Source organism: Pteropus alecto, unplaced genomic scaffold (genome assembly GCF_000325575.1).
Source record: "Pteropus alecto unplaced genomic scaffold, ASM32557v1 scaffold25, whole genome shotgun sequence".
NCBI lineage: Eukaryota > Metazoa > Chordata > Mammalia > Chiroptera > Pteropodidae > Pteropus > Pteropus alecto.
In genome coordinates this window covers 33,356,307-33,374,486 of record NW_006441955.1, presented here as the reverse complement: position 1 = coordinate 33,374,486, position 18,180 = coordinate 33,356,307, and the positions used below count along the sequence as shown (strand labels likewise).

General features: G+C 37.3%; 1 protein-coding gene and 1 pseudogene across 4 annotated transcripts in view; one reads left to right on the top strand and one right to left on the bottom strand.

The window, feature by feature from the left end:
- The window catches only part of LRRC8B (leucine rich repeat containing 8 VRAC subunit B), a 63,640-nt gene that overhangs the window by 9,157 nt on the left and 36,303 nt on the right, over nt 1-18,180 (bottom strand). For all 4 annotated transcript variants that reach the window (XM_006919390.3, XM_006919391.3, XM_015595227.2 and 1 more), the window contains 3 exons: nt 17,364-17,418; nt 8,079-8,178; nt 3,496-5,660 (listed from right to left, as the gene is read on the bottom strand). In XM_006919390.3, the coding sequence (XP_006919452.1) occupies nt 3,496-5,634 (2,139 nt within the window). In that variant the 5' untranslated portion in view covers nt 5,635-5,660; nt 8,079-8,178; nt 17,364-17,418. The remainder of the gene's footprint in view (nt 1-3,495; nt 5,661-8,078; nt 8,179-17,363; nt 17,419-18,180) is intronic.
- LOC112485958 lies at nt 1,797-1,911 on the top strand (annotated as a pseudogene).

Here is an 18,180-nt window from a genome sequence, read left to right as displayed (position 1 = left end):
AAGAACTGTTTAATGCTTTTGTGTGTGTGTGTGTGAGAGAGAGAGAACACCTATTATTATTCTGTGGAACAAATTCTGGAGTGCCCTCTGAGTGAATGTCTGTCATTTGGGGGACTGCCCAACATTTTCAATATCTAGAGAATTCTCTACCTTATCTTCATGGGACTCTTGGTGGGAAAGGAAGCAGAGCCCACTTCCCACTAGAGCAGGGGTCCCCAAACCTCAGGCCATGGACCAGTACCAGTCTGTGGCCTGTTAGAAACCAGGCCACACAGCAGGAGGTGAGTGGCAGGTGAGGGAAGCTTCATCTGTATTTGCAGCCACTCCCCAGTGCTAGCATCGCTGCCTCAGCTCCACCTCAGATCATCAGGCATTAGATTCTCATAGGAGCACCAGTCCGTGGTGCCAAAAAGGTTGGGGATTGCTGTACTAGAGGAACTGACAATGCCAGATTCTTGTGTTCTCAGCCCCCTTATAGCTCAAGTGTGGGCATTCATAAGCTCTGCCAATCAGGTGCTCGGACCTGGACTCTGAACTGGAGCTAGTGACACAAAGAAGCAGAAACCACGAAAAACCTACTTTGTGAGAGGGAAAGGGCTTTAGTAGCAGCAGCACCAAGTTTTCAGGGGGTAACAATGGTGCCCCGTGCTGGTATGGTCAGTGGCAGGGTATCCCCATCATTTTGCTTTTGTGCTATGATTTGGCTGTAGTCTTTTTTGCTATCTGACTAAATTTGTGCTTGATTTTCCAAGCCTTCTGCAGCCTTTTCAGTGATAATATGAACTACACAATGTCCTTTCAATAAATGTCTTTTCTGCTTAACCCCAGAGTTAGTACTTGTCTCCTATGACTCTGACACACTGTTCAAGTCTTTAGAAAAGATTTTAAAATGTCTTCCAGGAATTCTTACCTCTTTCTAAATGAATGAATCAGCTCACACTTCTGAGTATATGCATATCTAAATACTTATGCATCCAATTTGATGTTTTGTTTTCTAATTTTTACAAATATTTTAGTCTACCTAATAGAATCATGAGCATCTCAAGGTTAGAAGGAATCTTAAAATTAGTTAAATCCTTACATGAAACCTGAATCCCCGATTCCCTTTAGCAACATTCCTACCAAGTGGTTGACAATTTATATCTGAATAGTTTTGTTAACAAAAAAAATCACTTCTCCCTTCTTAAATGTTCATTCAATCAGCTTTTTGGGAAAGATGAGAAATCTTCTCCTGCTTGTCCTAGTTCTAACATTTATTGGTACTCTCAATAAGCTTTCTTTACTAAGTTTTCCAAATATTTGAAGAATATTCCTCCCCAACACTTCCCATCATTAAGCTAAACTGTTCTATTAGAGAGGTACTTTTCATCTCTCTGGTTGCTGAGTGAATTCCAGTTTTCCATACCCTTATTACCTAAGTCTCTTCACAGTTCTGAGTAGAGCATTCCTTGCCCATTCAGTTGTCATGGCCAGCAGTATGGCTCTGAGGATGCTCAGCAACTACTTATCATACTTCTGAGACAATCCAGCCAAAGCTATCATTCTATTTTGGCCATCGATTACCTTCAGAATAAGATTTTTCATATGCCACCAAGCCTCCATCCCTTATTCTAAATAGGAACATCTGATACTCTCTTTTAGACACAGTCAAGAAGTCAATAAACTTGGTGTCAAAAGTACCAATGGTCTTAAGGTTTCATTACATTAAGCTAAAAAAAATATTGACCTATTTATATATTTAAATAATTCATGGCCATTTAATTTACTCAGCTGCCACTTTTAAAAATTCATGTGGTGTCTACGGCCATGCCACCCTGAACAAGCCCGATCTCGTCTGGTCTCGGAAGCTAAGGCTGGGCCTGGTTAGTACTTGGATGGGAGATCACTTAGGAAGACCAGGTGCTGTAGGCGTAAAAAATAAAATAAAAAAATAAGTGATTGTAAGCTGACAAGGTCCTTGCAATCTGTGAGGTCAACCAAGGGTTGCCTTGTCTAAATAAATAAATAAATAAATAAAAAGTCACGTGGTGATTTAACTATATGACAACTTGGGGGAACCAATGCCTCTCAAAATATTTATACTTTATTATAGATTTAACAATGGAAAAATGTAATCAAAATATTAATATTAGTAAACTGCATAATTAAAGGACACAAAGGATAAATCTCTAGACCTGAGTTTTCAATGTATGGTCATCAGACCAGCAGTAGCAGCTCCATCTGGGTCTTTATAAAACTGCAAACTCATGGATCCTACAGCAGGCCTGCTGAATCAGAAACCCTGGGGCCCTGTCATCTGTGTTTTAACAAGCCCTTCAGGTAATTCTGATGTGCACTGCTAATCTAGATTAATCCTAAAGGAGTTTTAAAACCTCGTATACCTTTAAGATCTGAAGATTTCTCACTTCTCTTAGAATGAGCTCTTTTTACACGAGTAACGTCTTAAGACTCTCAAAGTCAGCATGCATTTTGCTCTCATTCCCCAGCTTTCTTGTATTTCTAATGAAAATCCATGGTTTTCAAAAACAGTCTCTGGTGATTAATATGTTTATTAGCCAACATCATGCTCATAGCTATATTTAGCATGAAATACAAATTGCAAAAAGTCTAGGAGATGATACATTTTTGGGTGGAGTAGGAGAAAATAGTTCCTATTTCAACTAGAGGAAGATGACTTTCATCTTTTGGCAGATCTGATTCGATAGCTTTTTTCTTCTTCTTACCATATGGACATTACCATCATTCTCTTGCCCTTTTGGCTAGCATGATTTTTTTTTTTTTCTTCTCCTTCACATTTTAACCTAGGAAACTACTCATTTATTTTGTTTTCTCTTGTTTCAGAGAAGTTAAGTTTTCCTTAACTTGGCTTTACTGTTGCAAATTATGGTTCACTTTTAAAGCATGGATGCTGGAAAAAGCTTCTAAGAAGCCCTAGTGTTGCATTATAGAACAAGGCCTTTCATTTTGAATTGCCTTTCTAGACATGCATGTAGATTTCAAATCTTTCTTACCGCATCACAAAAGATTTATGAATAACTCATGATCCCCGTAGTTTTAACAAAAAGTTCTTCTATGACAAGATTTGGAAAGCCGAAGTTTTACAAAACTTTCTAAGTAGTTAAAACCTTTCAATAAGGAAAAGTTCTGTCATAACTAATTAGTTTAAAATACTTCAACTGTGATGTTTATGTACAATACAAAAAAAAAAAAGAGAGAGAGAACATATGTTGAGCAACTACTATGTGTCCGGAACTGTGCTCAGTGCTCATATATTTTTTTCATAAAATCTCCATGACAACTTGTAAGTCAGATTAAAAACTGATGCTCAGTGTTTTGGTAATTTGCCTACGGTCACATGTCTAGTAAGTGGTGGTCAGGCCAGGCTCAGAGGATGCTTAGCATGACTTAATGTCCATTTTCTCTACCTATGTTACACAATGCAACAGCAGATGCTCAAAAGACTGGCTGAATAAAGGGAAGAATGGATTTACTTACATTGTTGTTGGTCACAGCAAAGTACTGCAAATTACTCAGATACTGGATTTCCTCTGGAATGAAGGTTAGGTGGTTATAGCTTAGATCCAAATAATGTAGTTTGGTGCATAGAAAGAGCTGCAGGGGCAGATTCTCAATATTATTATGGTCCAAAGAGAGCTGCTCTAGATTAGATAATGCCCCAATTTGGGCAGGAATATAAGCAATGTTATTGTGCCACAGCTTTAAGCAGGAAAGATTCTGGAGATGCTGAAAGCTAATGATTTCTTCCACAGTTTTAAGGTTATTTTCTTTTAGGTCTAACTCGTGCAAATTGTTCAGGCTGAAAATGGAGTGTGGAATGCGTTCCAGGTCACAGCTGATCAGCTCTAGGCTTTTCAGATTGATCATCTTTTTCAGGTTGTTCAACACAACCAGTTTGCTTCCCTCATTATTGAGGGACAATTTCTGCAGGGAAGGCAGGAGGTCTGTAATGACTTGTGGGATCCGGGACAGGCTGCTTTTCAAATAGAGGGTCCTCAGGTTTTTTAAGTCCTGAAAGCCCTCCAGCTGCATGGTACTCAGCTGCTCGGGGAGAACACAACCTGACAGGTAAAGTTCCTTGAGATTTTTCAGGTGAAATACCCAGCGTGGAATTTTCCCCATCTCAGTAAATTTCAGACGGAGGATTTTTAAATTCTCCTCGAGAAAGGCCAGCGCAGGATGGTCTACCACCAGAGACGAATGGTACACGTGAAGTTCCTTGAGGTTGACCAGCTGTGAGACTGTGGAGGGCAGCTTGACCTCAGGGATCAGCTCCAGGCTTAGCACTTCGATTTCAGTTAGCTCAAAGACGTTGTCTGGAAGACCGTTTAGCATAAACAGATGCAGTTCTATCTTGTCCTGCGAATTTTTTACAAGCTTACTTTTCAGTTTCTCGACCGTCCATTCGTTATTGAGGTTGATCTGTTTCAGTTTGTTCTCACTGACCTCCGACAGGAATATGGAGAAGCGTTTGGAATAAAGAGGATCGTACTGATCAGCCAGATGGAGGATGAAGGCGAAGTCATTCTTGACATCAGGTATGTCGCTATAGTTGCTTTTTTCTCTCAATGCCTCAAAGGAATATTGCTTCAGGGAACTCCTCAGCATCCACCACAAGCTGTAGGAGGAGGTGAGACCATAAAGTATAACCAAAATGACATAAAACGAAGCCAGGACCTTAAATATTTCTGCCAAGGAGTAGACACACTGGTAGCGCTTATATCCCGTAAAAGCCTGTACATCAACTGAACAGTCAATTTCAAGAGTGATGTAGGTTAAAAAATATGGAACATAAGTTATGATGAGGACAAACAAAATGACTTTGACTATTATCTGCTTCAGATACACTCTATAAATGACGTCCTTCTGCTCCACGTGAATGCGAAACCTTTTCACTTTTTCGAAGATGGCTTTGGCCTGTTCGCCCTCCTTCTTGTCCAGGACACTGGAAGTTGGGCTTTCTATGCCAGCTGACTCCAAACCAGGCTGCGGGTAGGGCAACGACTGCTTACTGGCATCAACATCAGCTGAACACCCTGAGGATGAAAGTAAAACCTTGGACTTGGAGAGTGTCACGGGCCTCACCGACTGCTCAGCCACTGTTTCGGACAGGGCGCGGGTAGTCCATGGAGAATCGAAGCACTTGTGAAGAATGGCCACAAAATGCTCGAGCCTGGAACTGGTACTCGGGTAGTGAAGCCAAAAGTTGCTACAGGCTGCAAAGATGAGTGTGTGCAAGAGCACCAGGTAGGGGAAAAACTTTGCAAACCAGTGGAGCTGTTTCTCGTAACAGACGGCGTCGATGTAGGAGTACTGCTGTCGGTGGAGGTCGTTCTGGATTCTGAGAGGGAGTGGAAGCGATGTCCCAGGATCAGAGGATGTATTCACGCTGGCTTTCAGGAGGTCCCAAGGCACGGCGCAGTGATTGTCAAATTCCACCTTACATGGAAGACAGCACAGAACCCTGCTCTGCGTGAGCTGGAGGGCACCAGCCAGCACAGCCACCAGCAGCATGACCAGGGTGATGTAATACCAGAACACGTCCCACCAGGGTTTTAGAATATGATAAGATGACTGGGCGTCTGCTAAACATTTTAGCTCTGTTAGTGTAATCATGACTTTCTCTTGTACGGGTACAGAAGCTAGAAGAGAAAAATAAAAGAAACACCAGTGACATTAAGTATCCAAAATTAAACACTTCACTCTATTGTTTGTACACACATAGCCTACCTAAGTAGGATTTAGCTCAGGGGCAAAAACTGGGAGGCAGGACTGATCAAGGGCTGTAGAGGTTTCATTTGAAACTGCACTGTAAAGTCCCTTAGATGAGAGACCATTGGTGATAACCAGATCTGTAAAGGTATTTGGGGCAGGATGTGAAGCAACTGTCTAGTTTCCTCCTGGATTTTGACTCCATGCTAGGCTATTAAAAACCAGAAGCTAAATTTTCTTCAGTCAACATTGGGAAAAACTTGTTCGTATGCTATGAATTTCTAACAGCTACATTTTGTACCCTCAAAAGGTCTGAGTAAGTTTTTTTCCATATCCTACTTCCATGTCTAGAACATCAGTTACAGTCTAAGGTTGTGTTTCATTCACGGGAAGGAACCTCTTTTGAGCAAGCACTGCTTTATAAATTATCCCTTAGGATAATCCTAGAGGGATCTGCCAATTCTATGTTCAAAGCAAAACGTGATTTAATGCATTATCTCCTTTCCCCACAAGCTCTTACTTTGTAACTTAAGTTCATGTCCAACTTAGGAGGATTTAAAAGTTGACAACAGTAATGGCTTAAAAATGGATAGGGAAGAAAAACCCAGTTAGAACACTGTACTATGGAGATGCTCATATTTAATGTTTTCATGGCAATATACTAATACTAGTCAAAACTAATGATTAAAGGCATATTCTATTATTAAATTATTTTTGCCTTCAGAAAAACAAGATGGATTTTGCATTTTCATATTTAATATTTAAAAGTGTTCAATGTTCCCTAAATAAATGATTTGTATTATGTTCAGAAACATTACAGAAAACATTAAAGAAATCAATTAGGTCATTAAAAAACATTAAAGAAATCAACAATTAAAAATGCTAGTTAGTAAAATCCAGACCACCTAGAAAATGGCACAGGGTGAGAAAGATAAAAGGAAATATCTGAATCTAATAACATATCTGGGGGGAAAAAAAAGAAGAAAAAAAAATCACAATGGCATGGGTCATCTTTCACTGGTGGTCTAGCTCTAACCTATGTCCAAGGCCTTTTCTAGTACTTTCTTGAGTCTGAACTCTTATCATCTTTCCTGGGTCTGAGTTTCTCTCTTTAGATATGCCTATACTGCTAGCACTTGCAAGGAAGTCTATTGCTCTCAGTCGTCGTCCTTCTAGAGACTGGCATCCTCCCCTGATCCCTAGAATTCCATTACAGAGGCTCTGCTGCCTGTTCATAAGTGTCTTCCCTTTTGCTGGTTGGCCCCAACATATTCCTGAACCCTATACCTCCATGCTCTCCCCCACTTGTTAGGGCATCCACGATCCTTGATTTTAACTGCTGGATCACTTTCTGCCTGCTTCTTCTCTGGACATACCATATTATATGGATTTAACTTTTTTAGGACCTGTGGCTTGATTACATAACTCCAGGGCTTCCTTTGCGCCTTCCATTCTGCCTCATCCCACTGCAGTTAACCACAATTGCGTGTCAAGACAAGACAAAAAACAAAAACAAGAAGATTATATGAGATGCACAGAAAGTATTGGATTTAGACCCCACACTACCACAGACATGATGGGAAGCAGGATGCCAGAAAACACTGCTGGATGAACATATGCAAAATACCAGGGATTTTAGATGACATAAATGTATAGTTTTTGCTAATTGCGTGATAGCTATTATGTTAAATGTAGCCATATGTTACATCAATGCTAACTATAGTTACAATATGACTATAATCTGTGGCCATATTAATAGGTGAACCCAGATAAAGGGGCAACAATCCTTCTGTGTCTGCCTAGTGAGATCACACCTTGAACCCAATGCTAGTCATAGGTTAAAGATTAAGTGAGCAATGACAACAACAAAAAAATCAGGAAATACTTGTCTATAAACCATTTTCTATGGAGAAACATAGACAATTAATGATATTCAGCTGAGATAAAAGATGACTAGGGAAACCTGAGAATTTATCTTTACATTTTTACGTGATTACCTCTTGGATGAAATAATAAGGGCATTTGCAGAATTAGGTGCGTGGACATTTCAGAAATTCTTATTTTCATTCAATTTGTGGTGAAACATCCATGGACTGCCATTCTGTGAAATAGTTCAGCCCCTTTTCCCTACCAGGGATGTTGCAAAGGAATTCCTTGTAATGAATAAAGACTGTGAACCAGATCATCTATAAGGGCTCTTCTAGTTCAAAGTTTATGGCTTTATTTGTTCTCTCAAAGGTCAAACAACTTTAACAATGATAAGGGTATCTGACAGAGTGAATATTTATTCAACAAAGAACACAAGTCAACACTGACCAAAATAATATACTTTAAATATTTATACTTACGATAATAAAAAAAAATTTCAATAAGTCGACAATGCTTCAATCAGGAGGCCGACACCTTTTAAAATTTCTTAGACACACCATCTCTGTGTTTGTCTTCATTCTATGAGAAAACATAGATACCTTGAAATAGCTGCAGTCATTTGAACAAACAAAAACTGGAGATATTATCTTCAGAGACCTTCTCCATCATGATATAGCAAATAGGTTTTCATAAATCAGTTCACTTTTTACACTGGTAAAACTATACATATACAGGACCCTACCTACATATCAGATCATAATTACTCCTTGAACTCCCTTAAATTACAGAAAAATTTCTACAGAAATTCAGATATAACTGGTTTTAAAATTCTGTATCTACGCTTACATGAACAGTTAGCTTTTTCCAAGCAGTCTACAAATGTTGATTTCTCTCATTTAGTCCTCATATAGTTGGTCTTTCTTGCATTTATCAAACCTATCAAAACATGTAATTTCTGAACTCTAATTTAAAACCGCCCATCTGTCTAAATAAGAAAACTCTGTGCTCTTAAAATTTAGCCTACTGATTTCATTAGAAGTAGTCACAAGTTAATAACTTTTTAAGAGACAGCTCAAAAATATGGATGAAATTCTCTGAAATTAAATTATTAAATGTAGCTATTATATATTCATTTTTTTACCTTATAGTTAATAAAAGCCATTTTCAGCATCTTCAAACAATCATTTGTAGTAGTTTAAATCACACATATATTTAATAGTTTGAAATATGAGAATATGCTAAAACAAAAATTTTTTAAATTGGGTGTGAATATTTTTAGCACTTATATAATCTCCGAAGGTTGCCGGAAGATTTTATATATTTGATATTTGTCCCCAAAATACAATCCTTTATTGGCTTATTAAGTGCTTGAAATCCAGCTCAAAGTAATGACCTCAAATTGTATTTAAGATATGTTTAGCAATAATCTTGTGACCTTGTCATTTTTTAAAAATCAAAAGGTTGGAGACGTCTGAAATGTACTTCGGATTTACCAATCCATGTGTAAAGCCTGCTTAATAATTACTAACCAGTATCAAATTATTTTTCAGGCCGGAGCGCACAGTTAGAGTGTATGACAATCTAGCTATAAGCTAATTCTTATTTAGCACCACTGAAGTGTGAGTTTCTCATTCACAATTCATTTTTGAATGGCGTACAATATACGATACACAACTGCATTTATGTGCAGCAAGCATGGTAGATATTTGATGTGTGCAACATTTTACATATTCTTCCATTGCACTGCATCTGTAATGTGCCAGAAAAGAATTTATTGCACAATTCCAGAATGCTATTCAGCGATGATGATACTTCTTGTATACAATACAGTTTTTAAATATTGCAAATACATTTTCTACTTTAAACACAGTATTTCTATGAAAATAGACACAAAACTTCAATAGTAATGTTTTAAAATAATTATAGTGAAAAACCATTATAACTAATCTGTTAGCAAATCATTACTACACATTCACCATATTTATTCTAACTGAAAATTATTTGTGAAGAACTTTTGCCTTTTTAAGAAATACAAACTTTTCATTACTACACGTTCACCATATTCATTTTAACTGAAAATTATTTGTGAAGAACTTTTGCCTTTTTAAGAAATACAAACTTTTCCTCTAATTGCCTAAGGCAGATTTCCTTTATGTGTTCCTTGTCAATAAGAGAGCAAATAAAAATATATTATTAATAATAATCTGATATCTGGTTTCCTACTTTAAAGGGCTTTCACTTATATTGATTTGTTTCCTATTTACAATATTATTTTTATTTTTTCACATTTTATAAACATAGAAATTGAGATAAATATTACTTTTTCACATTTTATAAACACAGAAAATGAGGCAGGCCCAAAGCAGTTACCAAGTCCAAAGTGACAAAATTAGCAAGAAATAGTTATACCAAGAACCTCGGTCTTCGGATTCAAATCTCAACAGTTACCAAGTCCAAAGTGACAAAATTAGCAAGAAATAGTTATACCAAGAACCTCGGTCAGATTCAAATCTCAAGCTTTATTGACACCAGACCACACTGTCTCATTCAAGCCTTTTGACTATGCCAGCCTCAATTCTCTCGAGAGCTAAAGAAAGAGCTGAATACTTAACTCTCTTCTTCTCTAACTGCGATGGACTTAATATTTGAGTCCTTCCAAAATATGTATGCTGAAACCTACCCCTGATGTAATAGAATTAGGAGGTGATGCCTTTGGGAAGTAATTAAGTTATGAGGGGAAGCCCTCGTGAATGAGATCAGGGCCCTTATATAAGGAACCCCAGGGAGCTCTCTTGCTTCTTCCTTCTGAGGATATAGCAAAAAGAAGGCTGTCTATACTAGGAAGTGAGCTCTCAAGAGACACAATGCACCTTGATCTTTGATGTTCCAGCCTCCAGAACTGTGAGAAATAAATATTTGTTAAGTCACCCAGTCTATGGTCATCTGTCATAGCAGCCTCAACTGATTAAGATATCAATTTATCCTAACATCTGCATTGTAATTGGGTTCTATTATAATCTTCTGAAACACAAGGATGCAAACATACAATGTTCTGCAATGTCTTCAATTACATATTGTATAATCTACTTTCTCAATTAACATTTTTTTTTCCTGCTAAACATTTTCCACTGAACTAAGAGTAAATATATAAATACATGGCATCTGGATTTTATGATGTATGAAAAGTCTTAAGCATTCCTATATATTAACTGATGTTAATTTTTCCCATTGATGTGTTTAACTGGAGAGCTAGAGCATAGCTGTCTTTTGTCATTACAAAATTTAATACTGTTTGTGTGTCTAGGAAATTCTTTCCAGACCACATTTTTGCAAACAATGAAGACTCAATCCAAATCAGATCTCTATTTCTAATACACAAATGCACTAAATCAGTTCAAAGAAACAATGCTAAGAGTAAAGGATTTTATGGTCCTAATTCCTTTTATGATCCCATTCCTTTAGCTTTTAAACTTATTAAAAAATCATAAAAGCTTTTCAAAGCACATGAATCCATTTGACAATCTCACCCCAAAGTCCCGAAGACTAGAACATCAACACTTAAGTTAGGCATCTTTACTTCCTTACTAGTCTTTATTTTACTTTGAAAGCATTTCTAAAATAACCAGTGAAAAAAACAAACAAATAATGATCAGATGGCATTTAGAGTCATTAAATGCTAAGAACTAGATGATGGTACTTCGAAGATCCTTGTCTTTGATCCCAGGCAGGGATAGAGCAAAAACAATTTAAAATAGAGTTTCTTTACTTACTCTCACCAAAAATTGATTTAAAAATCATCTTATATCACTTCAAACTGTTTAGTACTACATCTCAAGATGTTTCTCGAGTCTATCATATATCTGAAGTTTAAATTCACCTTTTTGAGTCTCTCTCTGGGAAATAAAGCATCAGCATCTGTGATGAATTTGCTCCTTTACTTTATTCTAAATAACCCTTGAACCACTCTCCAGAGATCTGATGGCAAGAACTTTAAATGATCACTAGCAAGACACTTGGTATGCCAGTTTATGTCCCCTACCAATTGTTTCAGATCTCGTCAGCACAGTGACTTTCCAATAACCAACACCCTTCCCAAATTTAGTCGCAGTTTTGAGACCGAGAGGGAACCAAGATTGAACTAGCAAAATGTTTCTTATATTAATAGCCATAAAAGTCACTGGAGAGCTTATTTAAACACAAAGTGATAGGCCCTAGCCTCAGAGTTTCTGCTTCATTAGATCTGAAGTAGGCCCCAGGAATGGGCATTTCTAACAAGTTCCTAGTTAATATGGATGCTGCTGATGCAGGGACCATTTATAAGAATCACAACTTTATGACAGCGGTTCTCAATTTTGGCTTCACGTTAAAACTGCCTGCGGCACTATTAAAAGAAACCTAAATCCAGGTCCCACTCCCACAGAGCAATTCAATTAGTCCAGGTAAGGCCAGAATTACTGTTTGTCTCTAAGTCTCCCCAGGAGGGGAAAGCTCACAGGATAGATTGGTGATAAAATAGCTCAGAAAAGTGACTACCTTTTAAGTGTTCTGGAAGTTTCACTACATGTCTAGGGTACTCCCTGCTTCATAGACTGCAAAGGAACAGCTACCATTGCCCACATGAACCCCTCAGAGAGACTCAGCTATCTGAGGCAGTAAGTAGAACAGTGTCAGTGAGCTGCAGAGATTTGCAGGATGGACTTAAGGAGGAGGAATTAGAAACAAGCAGGCAGCTGAAAGGCTATTTGTAATCATGTGGGCCACAAATAGTAAGGGAAGATTTTAATGCAAAGAAAGCAAAGAGTGAAATAATCACTGTAAATGAAAATTCACATCACTTGCCAACATCAGATAGGTCCATGGAGAAGCAAGAGTCAAATGGATTCAGATTTTTATCCCATGCTATTGTAGCATACAGAGCACACAAAAAAATTGTACAGTATTGGATGAGAGACACCTAAGAAGACCAGGTGCTGTAGGTATGAAAAATAAAAAATAAGGGATTGTAAGCTGACAAGGTCCTTGCAATCTGTGAAGTCAACCAAGGGCTGCCTTGCCTAAAAATAAATAAATAAATAAAAATTGTACAATAAAGAATTGAACATACAAAAATGCAGAGGCAGAGAAAGATATGTTCAGCGTTTAGAGAGGGTGTATCCCAGAGGGAGGCTAGGACTCATAAATATAGATGGAAAGGATTTTGGCTAACTATTCTACATATTCCAAACCTTAAAGGCTTAATAAAAATAGTTGTATTTCTCACCATTCTGTGGGTGGTTCTTTTGCTCATGGTGTTGCTGGCACAAAGATTTTTGGAAGAACCAAGATGTCTTTATTTATTCAGCAGTGAATTGGTGCTGACTGCTGACTGGTAAGGCCCTCATGTGAGACTTCGTGTGGCTGAGTGTCCTCTCACAGCCTGGTGGCTGGGTTCTAAGATGGTACATTCCGAGTACAGAGGCAAAGACTGCGGATCTTTTATGGCAGCGCCCTGGAAGCTACACAGTGTCACATCCACTACATCCTTCTGGTCAAAGGAGTTACCAGGCCAGCCCAGACTTGAGGGGAGAGGGAGCAAACACCACCTTTCAATGGGAGTAGTGAAGAATGTGCAGCCATGTTTGATCCTTCACAGTCTATTTCCTGCCCACAAACTACTTACATTTCTCTTACAGACAAAGTATCCTCACTGTCTCTCAAGCTCTCCTCCAACCCTTAAAGTTTTATCCCACTATGGCATCAAGTTCAGGCTTGACGTCCATGATGTTGTCATCTAAATCAGGTCCTCGACCTGCGAGACAATACCCTTAAGATTCTTACAGCCCTTCTATCTAGCTGAGAAGATCAGGGAGGCACTCCCTTAAATCTTTTGAGGTCTTAATACAGTGTCTTACATCTGTGCCCTGGCTTTGTTTTAACCTCGAGATCAAGTTTTACTGGCATTAGTGCCTTGGTCTGATCTTTTAACCTGAGGCCATTTCTTACCTTTGAGTACCTGTTGCTGAGTGGAGAAGCTGGCAGTGAGAAATAGTTTTATTTATGACCTTAGGAAATTCTAGATTGAAAAAATTTCCTCTAAAGTCTACTTAAACTCTGAACAGTTTCTTCTTTAATTCATCTCTATCTTGCAATGCTTTGATCATAGGTGGTTAAAAAAAGAAGTCAATTGACACTTCCAATATTCTGTGGGACTATTTCAATATTCCACAAATTCATTAGGTTCATTTTCTATCTTCCATATTACTGTAGGGGACAGTCTTACTGATCTTTCTGTCAACGTAAAATAACCAGGGTACCATTTTATATCTTCCAATAGCAGTTTCCTCACTGCTCTTCCAGCCACCATTTAATAAGCCTTCTTACTACTTTCAGGTCTTCACTGCCACCTGGCCTCAAAGCCAATGCCAGATGTTTTGTTATGGCAGCATCTCACTTCTAGGTACTAAATTTTGTTTCAGCTCTCTATTGCTATGTAACAAACCGTCCCAAAGTTTAGTGGCTAAAATAACCATTTATCATTTCGCATGATTCTATGGGATGATGAGGTGGTTCTTCTGTTTCACACAGTATTGGCTTCAATGCTGGGGTGGTTGGGAGGTCGAAAATGACCCAGTCACACGGTTGGCACTTGGGCGGGCTCCTGGCCTGGATCTCAGCTTGAACTGATGACGAGGGGCCTTGCCACTCCTTCACAGGGCTGTTTAGGCTTCCTCACAGCAAGGTGACTAAGTTCTAAGAAGGAACATTTCAAGCACACAAAAGCAGAAGCTACAGATCTCTTTAAGGTCCAGTCTTAGAAATTATTCCATATCATTTCTGCCACATTTGATTGGCCAAAAAAGGTAACAGGGCCAGCCCAGGTTCAAAGGGAGGGGTAACAGAGTCCATCTGTTGATGGGAAGAACCACAAAGTATTTGAAGCCATCCTTAATCTCCCATAGGAAATCATGACTATTAAGTAGTAGATAGTGTCATAGAAATGAATTAATTCTTTGTGAGAATGAATTTAATGAGTGAATAATAGAACTTTTCTCCCCTAGACAGTGTATCAGATGAAGAACTATCAGACACAGAATAGTAAAGGAGGATACAGAAGCAGGATCAGCGAAATAAAGGAGAAATCCAATAATTTGAAGCACAGAAATCAAAGTGTTTCAAGGAAAAAATCTGACACAGTCAAATAATACTGAGAAACTAAAGGAGAATAGAAGAATAGAGAGGTGTAACTATAATTCTGCAGCTTCCTACTCAAAGCAGTAGTGTGGTAATGAGTCTACGAAATAATCATAAATAATATTATAAATATTAGGAAAATAATCTTAATCATTTAAAGTCCCAGGAGAAAGTTACTGAATATGACAATTAAAACCATGAAAACAACCCTAGAAATCCTAATTAAAGCTGAGTTGTTCTGAATTTAAGGAATATTGCTTCTCTTTTTCCTTGTTTCTGGTGGTTATAGAATACATAATATATTTAATTTAGATGATAATTGTCTTTTTAGGAAAAGCCCTCTCAGTTCTTTGATGCTTCTAGTGAGGTACTAAATTATCGAGGATACATAAAAAAAAAAAGTTGCAGCCACATTATTATTAGTAGTAGAACACAAGCCATCAGTGCCGCATAATTCTTAGAAAGAATATGTAACTAGAAGGCAACCTTAAATCCTTCTCCACCACCTTCATTATTTATAAAAAATGTTTCTCACCCCCCATCTCACCACCCTAAGCAAGCCATAGAATAGAACCAAACTCAGTCTCTTGTGAATCACACATGCTCTGCTTTCAAATGACTAGTTGAAAGCAGAGATCACCATTCCATTTACTTCTCCTAACTCTTCCATAGGTGACCTACCTTTCATTAGAGCAGAAACATGCGGACTATTTACTCCAGGAAGAAAGCAGAGAGATCAAAGTCCAACGCCTTACAAATAAAGAAGCTGAAGTTCAAAAGTGTTCAAGGGTAGTAGTAGAACATGGGCTTAAGCCAAGTTTCCCATTTTGAAAAGAACTGGAAAGTTGGTTGCACTAATTCTGGCCACACTGCCTAATTAGTTATAGACCTTCCTAATAAAATTAAAACAGGGTTTTGGAACACAAAGTCGCAAATACAGTCCAGAATATTTCTATGTTATACTTTTTTAAACTATAATGCAAAATGAGATTTTTTTTTAGCTTTGGAGCAGACAAACCAGTGTATTCTTGAAATACTTAAAAATGTGATTAAGCAACTAGTCTTAACTCTTTCTCTAAAGTTAACGTTTATATACACTCAATTATGGAGGCTAGAACTACAAAGGCATACTAAGAAGATATGAGGCTGGGTTTCTGCTCTCATAGGATTTACACTCCTATTGTAGGAGAAAACATTTATAGTTGAGAGCACCACCATCTTATGCTGTCACTTCAGTGACAAAATGGGTGAGATGATGGCTAAACCTAAAAAGCATTTACTTCATTTGGTTATACAAGCAAAATGATCAAAGAGAATGGGTGAAACATTACTAAACAAAACAGCACTCATCAAAGAGACTTCAGAACTTTAGTTGGTTTATGCAACAAATACTTAGAATGCCAGAGGGAGTTCTAAGTGTTAGGGAAATATAGGTATGTAAGGTCGACAAGACCCCTGCTCTCAGCGACCTTACTGAGAAGTACAGAAAGAGATACAAAAATCAAATATACAAACACAATAAAATCAGAAACACCTTAAAGACTACTTCAGTTTGAGTGATCAAGGAAGGCCTCATTAAAGAGACTGCCAGTCTCTAAATGGAGCTAGCCATGTGATGATATTGGGGAAGATCATTCCAGGAAGAAGGAGCAAGAAGCTTAGGATGTGTGAGGACCAGAAAAGAGGCCACTTGGCTGGAATGTCAGGAGCCTTTGTAAAGTACAAGAGTGATGGAGGGCTTGAAGCCAAAGTAAAGAGTTTGGATAATAAATAGTCCAGGAAAAGCCAATGAAGAGTCATAAGTGGAGGAGTAACTGATGATATTAGCTTTTAAAAATTAATCAGCAGGGAAATGTGGATATAGTCAAGAAGTCAAAGGATCTATGCCTTCATTTATAAAAGGGTGTTCAGAATATAGGAGGGGACAGGCACACTGTTCTCACCACTGCTTTACCTGGACTGTATGTTCAGAACTGGGTGACACACTTTTAAGACATATGTTGTATTCACAACACTAGAGAGTCATGCTATTTAGTACAGTGTATAAATTAATCATTCATTATGACAAAGTCAAAAGCTCTGCTACAGAGCTAATTTAAGATTAATCTTCCACAACTATAAAAGAAAAGTGATGTTTGCAGGAAGCAACAGTGCATAGAGCTTTTTAATGTCTGACTTACCTACTCCAGGAAAGCATGCCTATTATGGAAATATGACAAACCAATTCTATACATTAAAAATACTACCTTAAACAAAAATCTGAAAAATATAGACATGGAGTCATGTAGTCTAAGTCTCTCATAGACATTTACTATATATTTTTAGACCTTTAATGTTAGAAAATGACAAATATCAAACACACACATACGAAAACAACAAAGCACAAGTAAGTAAGATGACATTTTACCAAAATGTATACAGATTTAGTTTTTATTTAACTGGTTTTAAAACATCAAAAAGATTTTACTCAAAACGTCTGTAGGAATAGTAACCTCTTTTTACATACTAAGCATTCAATATTTGTTTGCCCCAAGCTACCAATGTAATAGTAATTATCTTTACCATGTGTTCATAATTCAGAATGTTAATCTTACCCTGTGAATGTTGCTCAACCGGAAACTCTGCAATTAGTTTCTATTTGAAAAATTCCTACAGAGAAATCATAAACATATTGTTATATTTTATGCATCAAAGGGACTGCAAGACAATTTATCCACTTATGTAGTTCTAAAATTTTCAACATCTATAATAACTTTACGAAACATGAAATATATAAAAGAAAAATTTTTTAAAAAGTGACCATTGTTAAAGGGATTACCTTCTGACCTCTCACAAAAGGTTTTAACTAATACCCAGGAACAGAAACAAATCACTGTCACAAGTTACACATTTAATCCCATCACCATGGCAACTTAAAAGGCATAAAATATGAACATTAAATTTTTAATGAAAAAAATTTTTAATGAAAAAAAAGTATGTATTGTATCTGAGGCACCACTCATTTTATACATAAAAGATGGAAAAACCCATTGAAAATATCTATGCTTATTACAGAAAATAGGGAAACATTAGGGGAAAAAGATTTAATATTTGAGATTGTTTTCTCCTTCCAGGTTTTTTTGTTTTGTTTTGTTTTGCTGGACAATTGGTTTTACAGAATTGTGCCGTTGTAAAATTCAATGGCACAATATTGAGATCTCCTTTGTCTCATTTATCATAGGCTTTCTTGATGTTGTTATAGTTTCTCTAAAGATCATTTTTGATAGAAGCATAATAGTTTATATATCATTATGTCACGTTCACAAAACCATTTTCCTATGAATTTTAGATTTCCCCTTTTTATTATGAAGAATGCTATAAACATCTCTACTTTCCTTTGTATAAACTTCCAAAAGTGAGAGTATGGTCAAA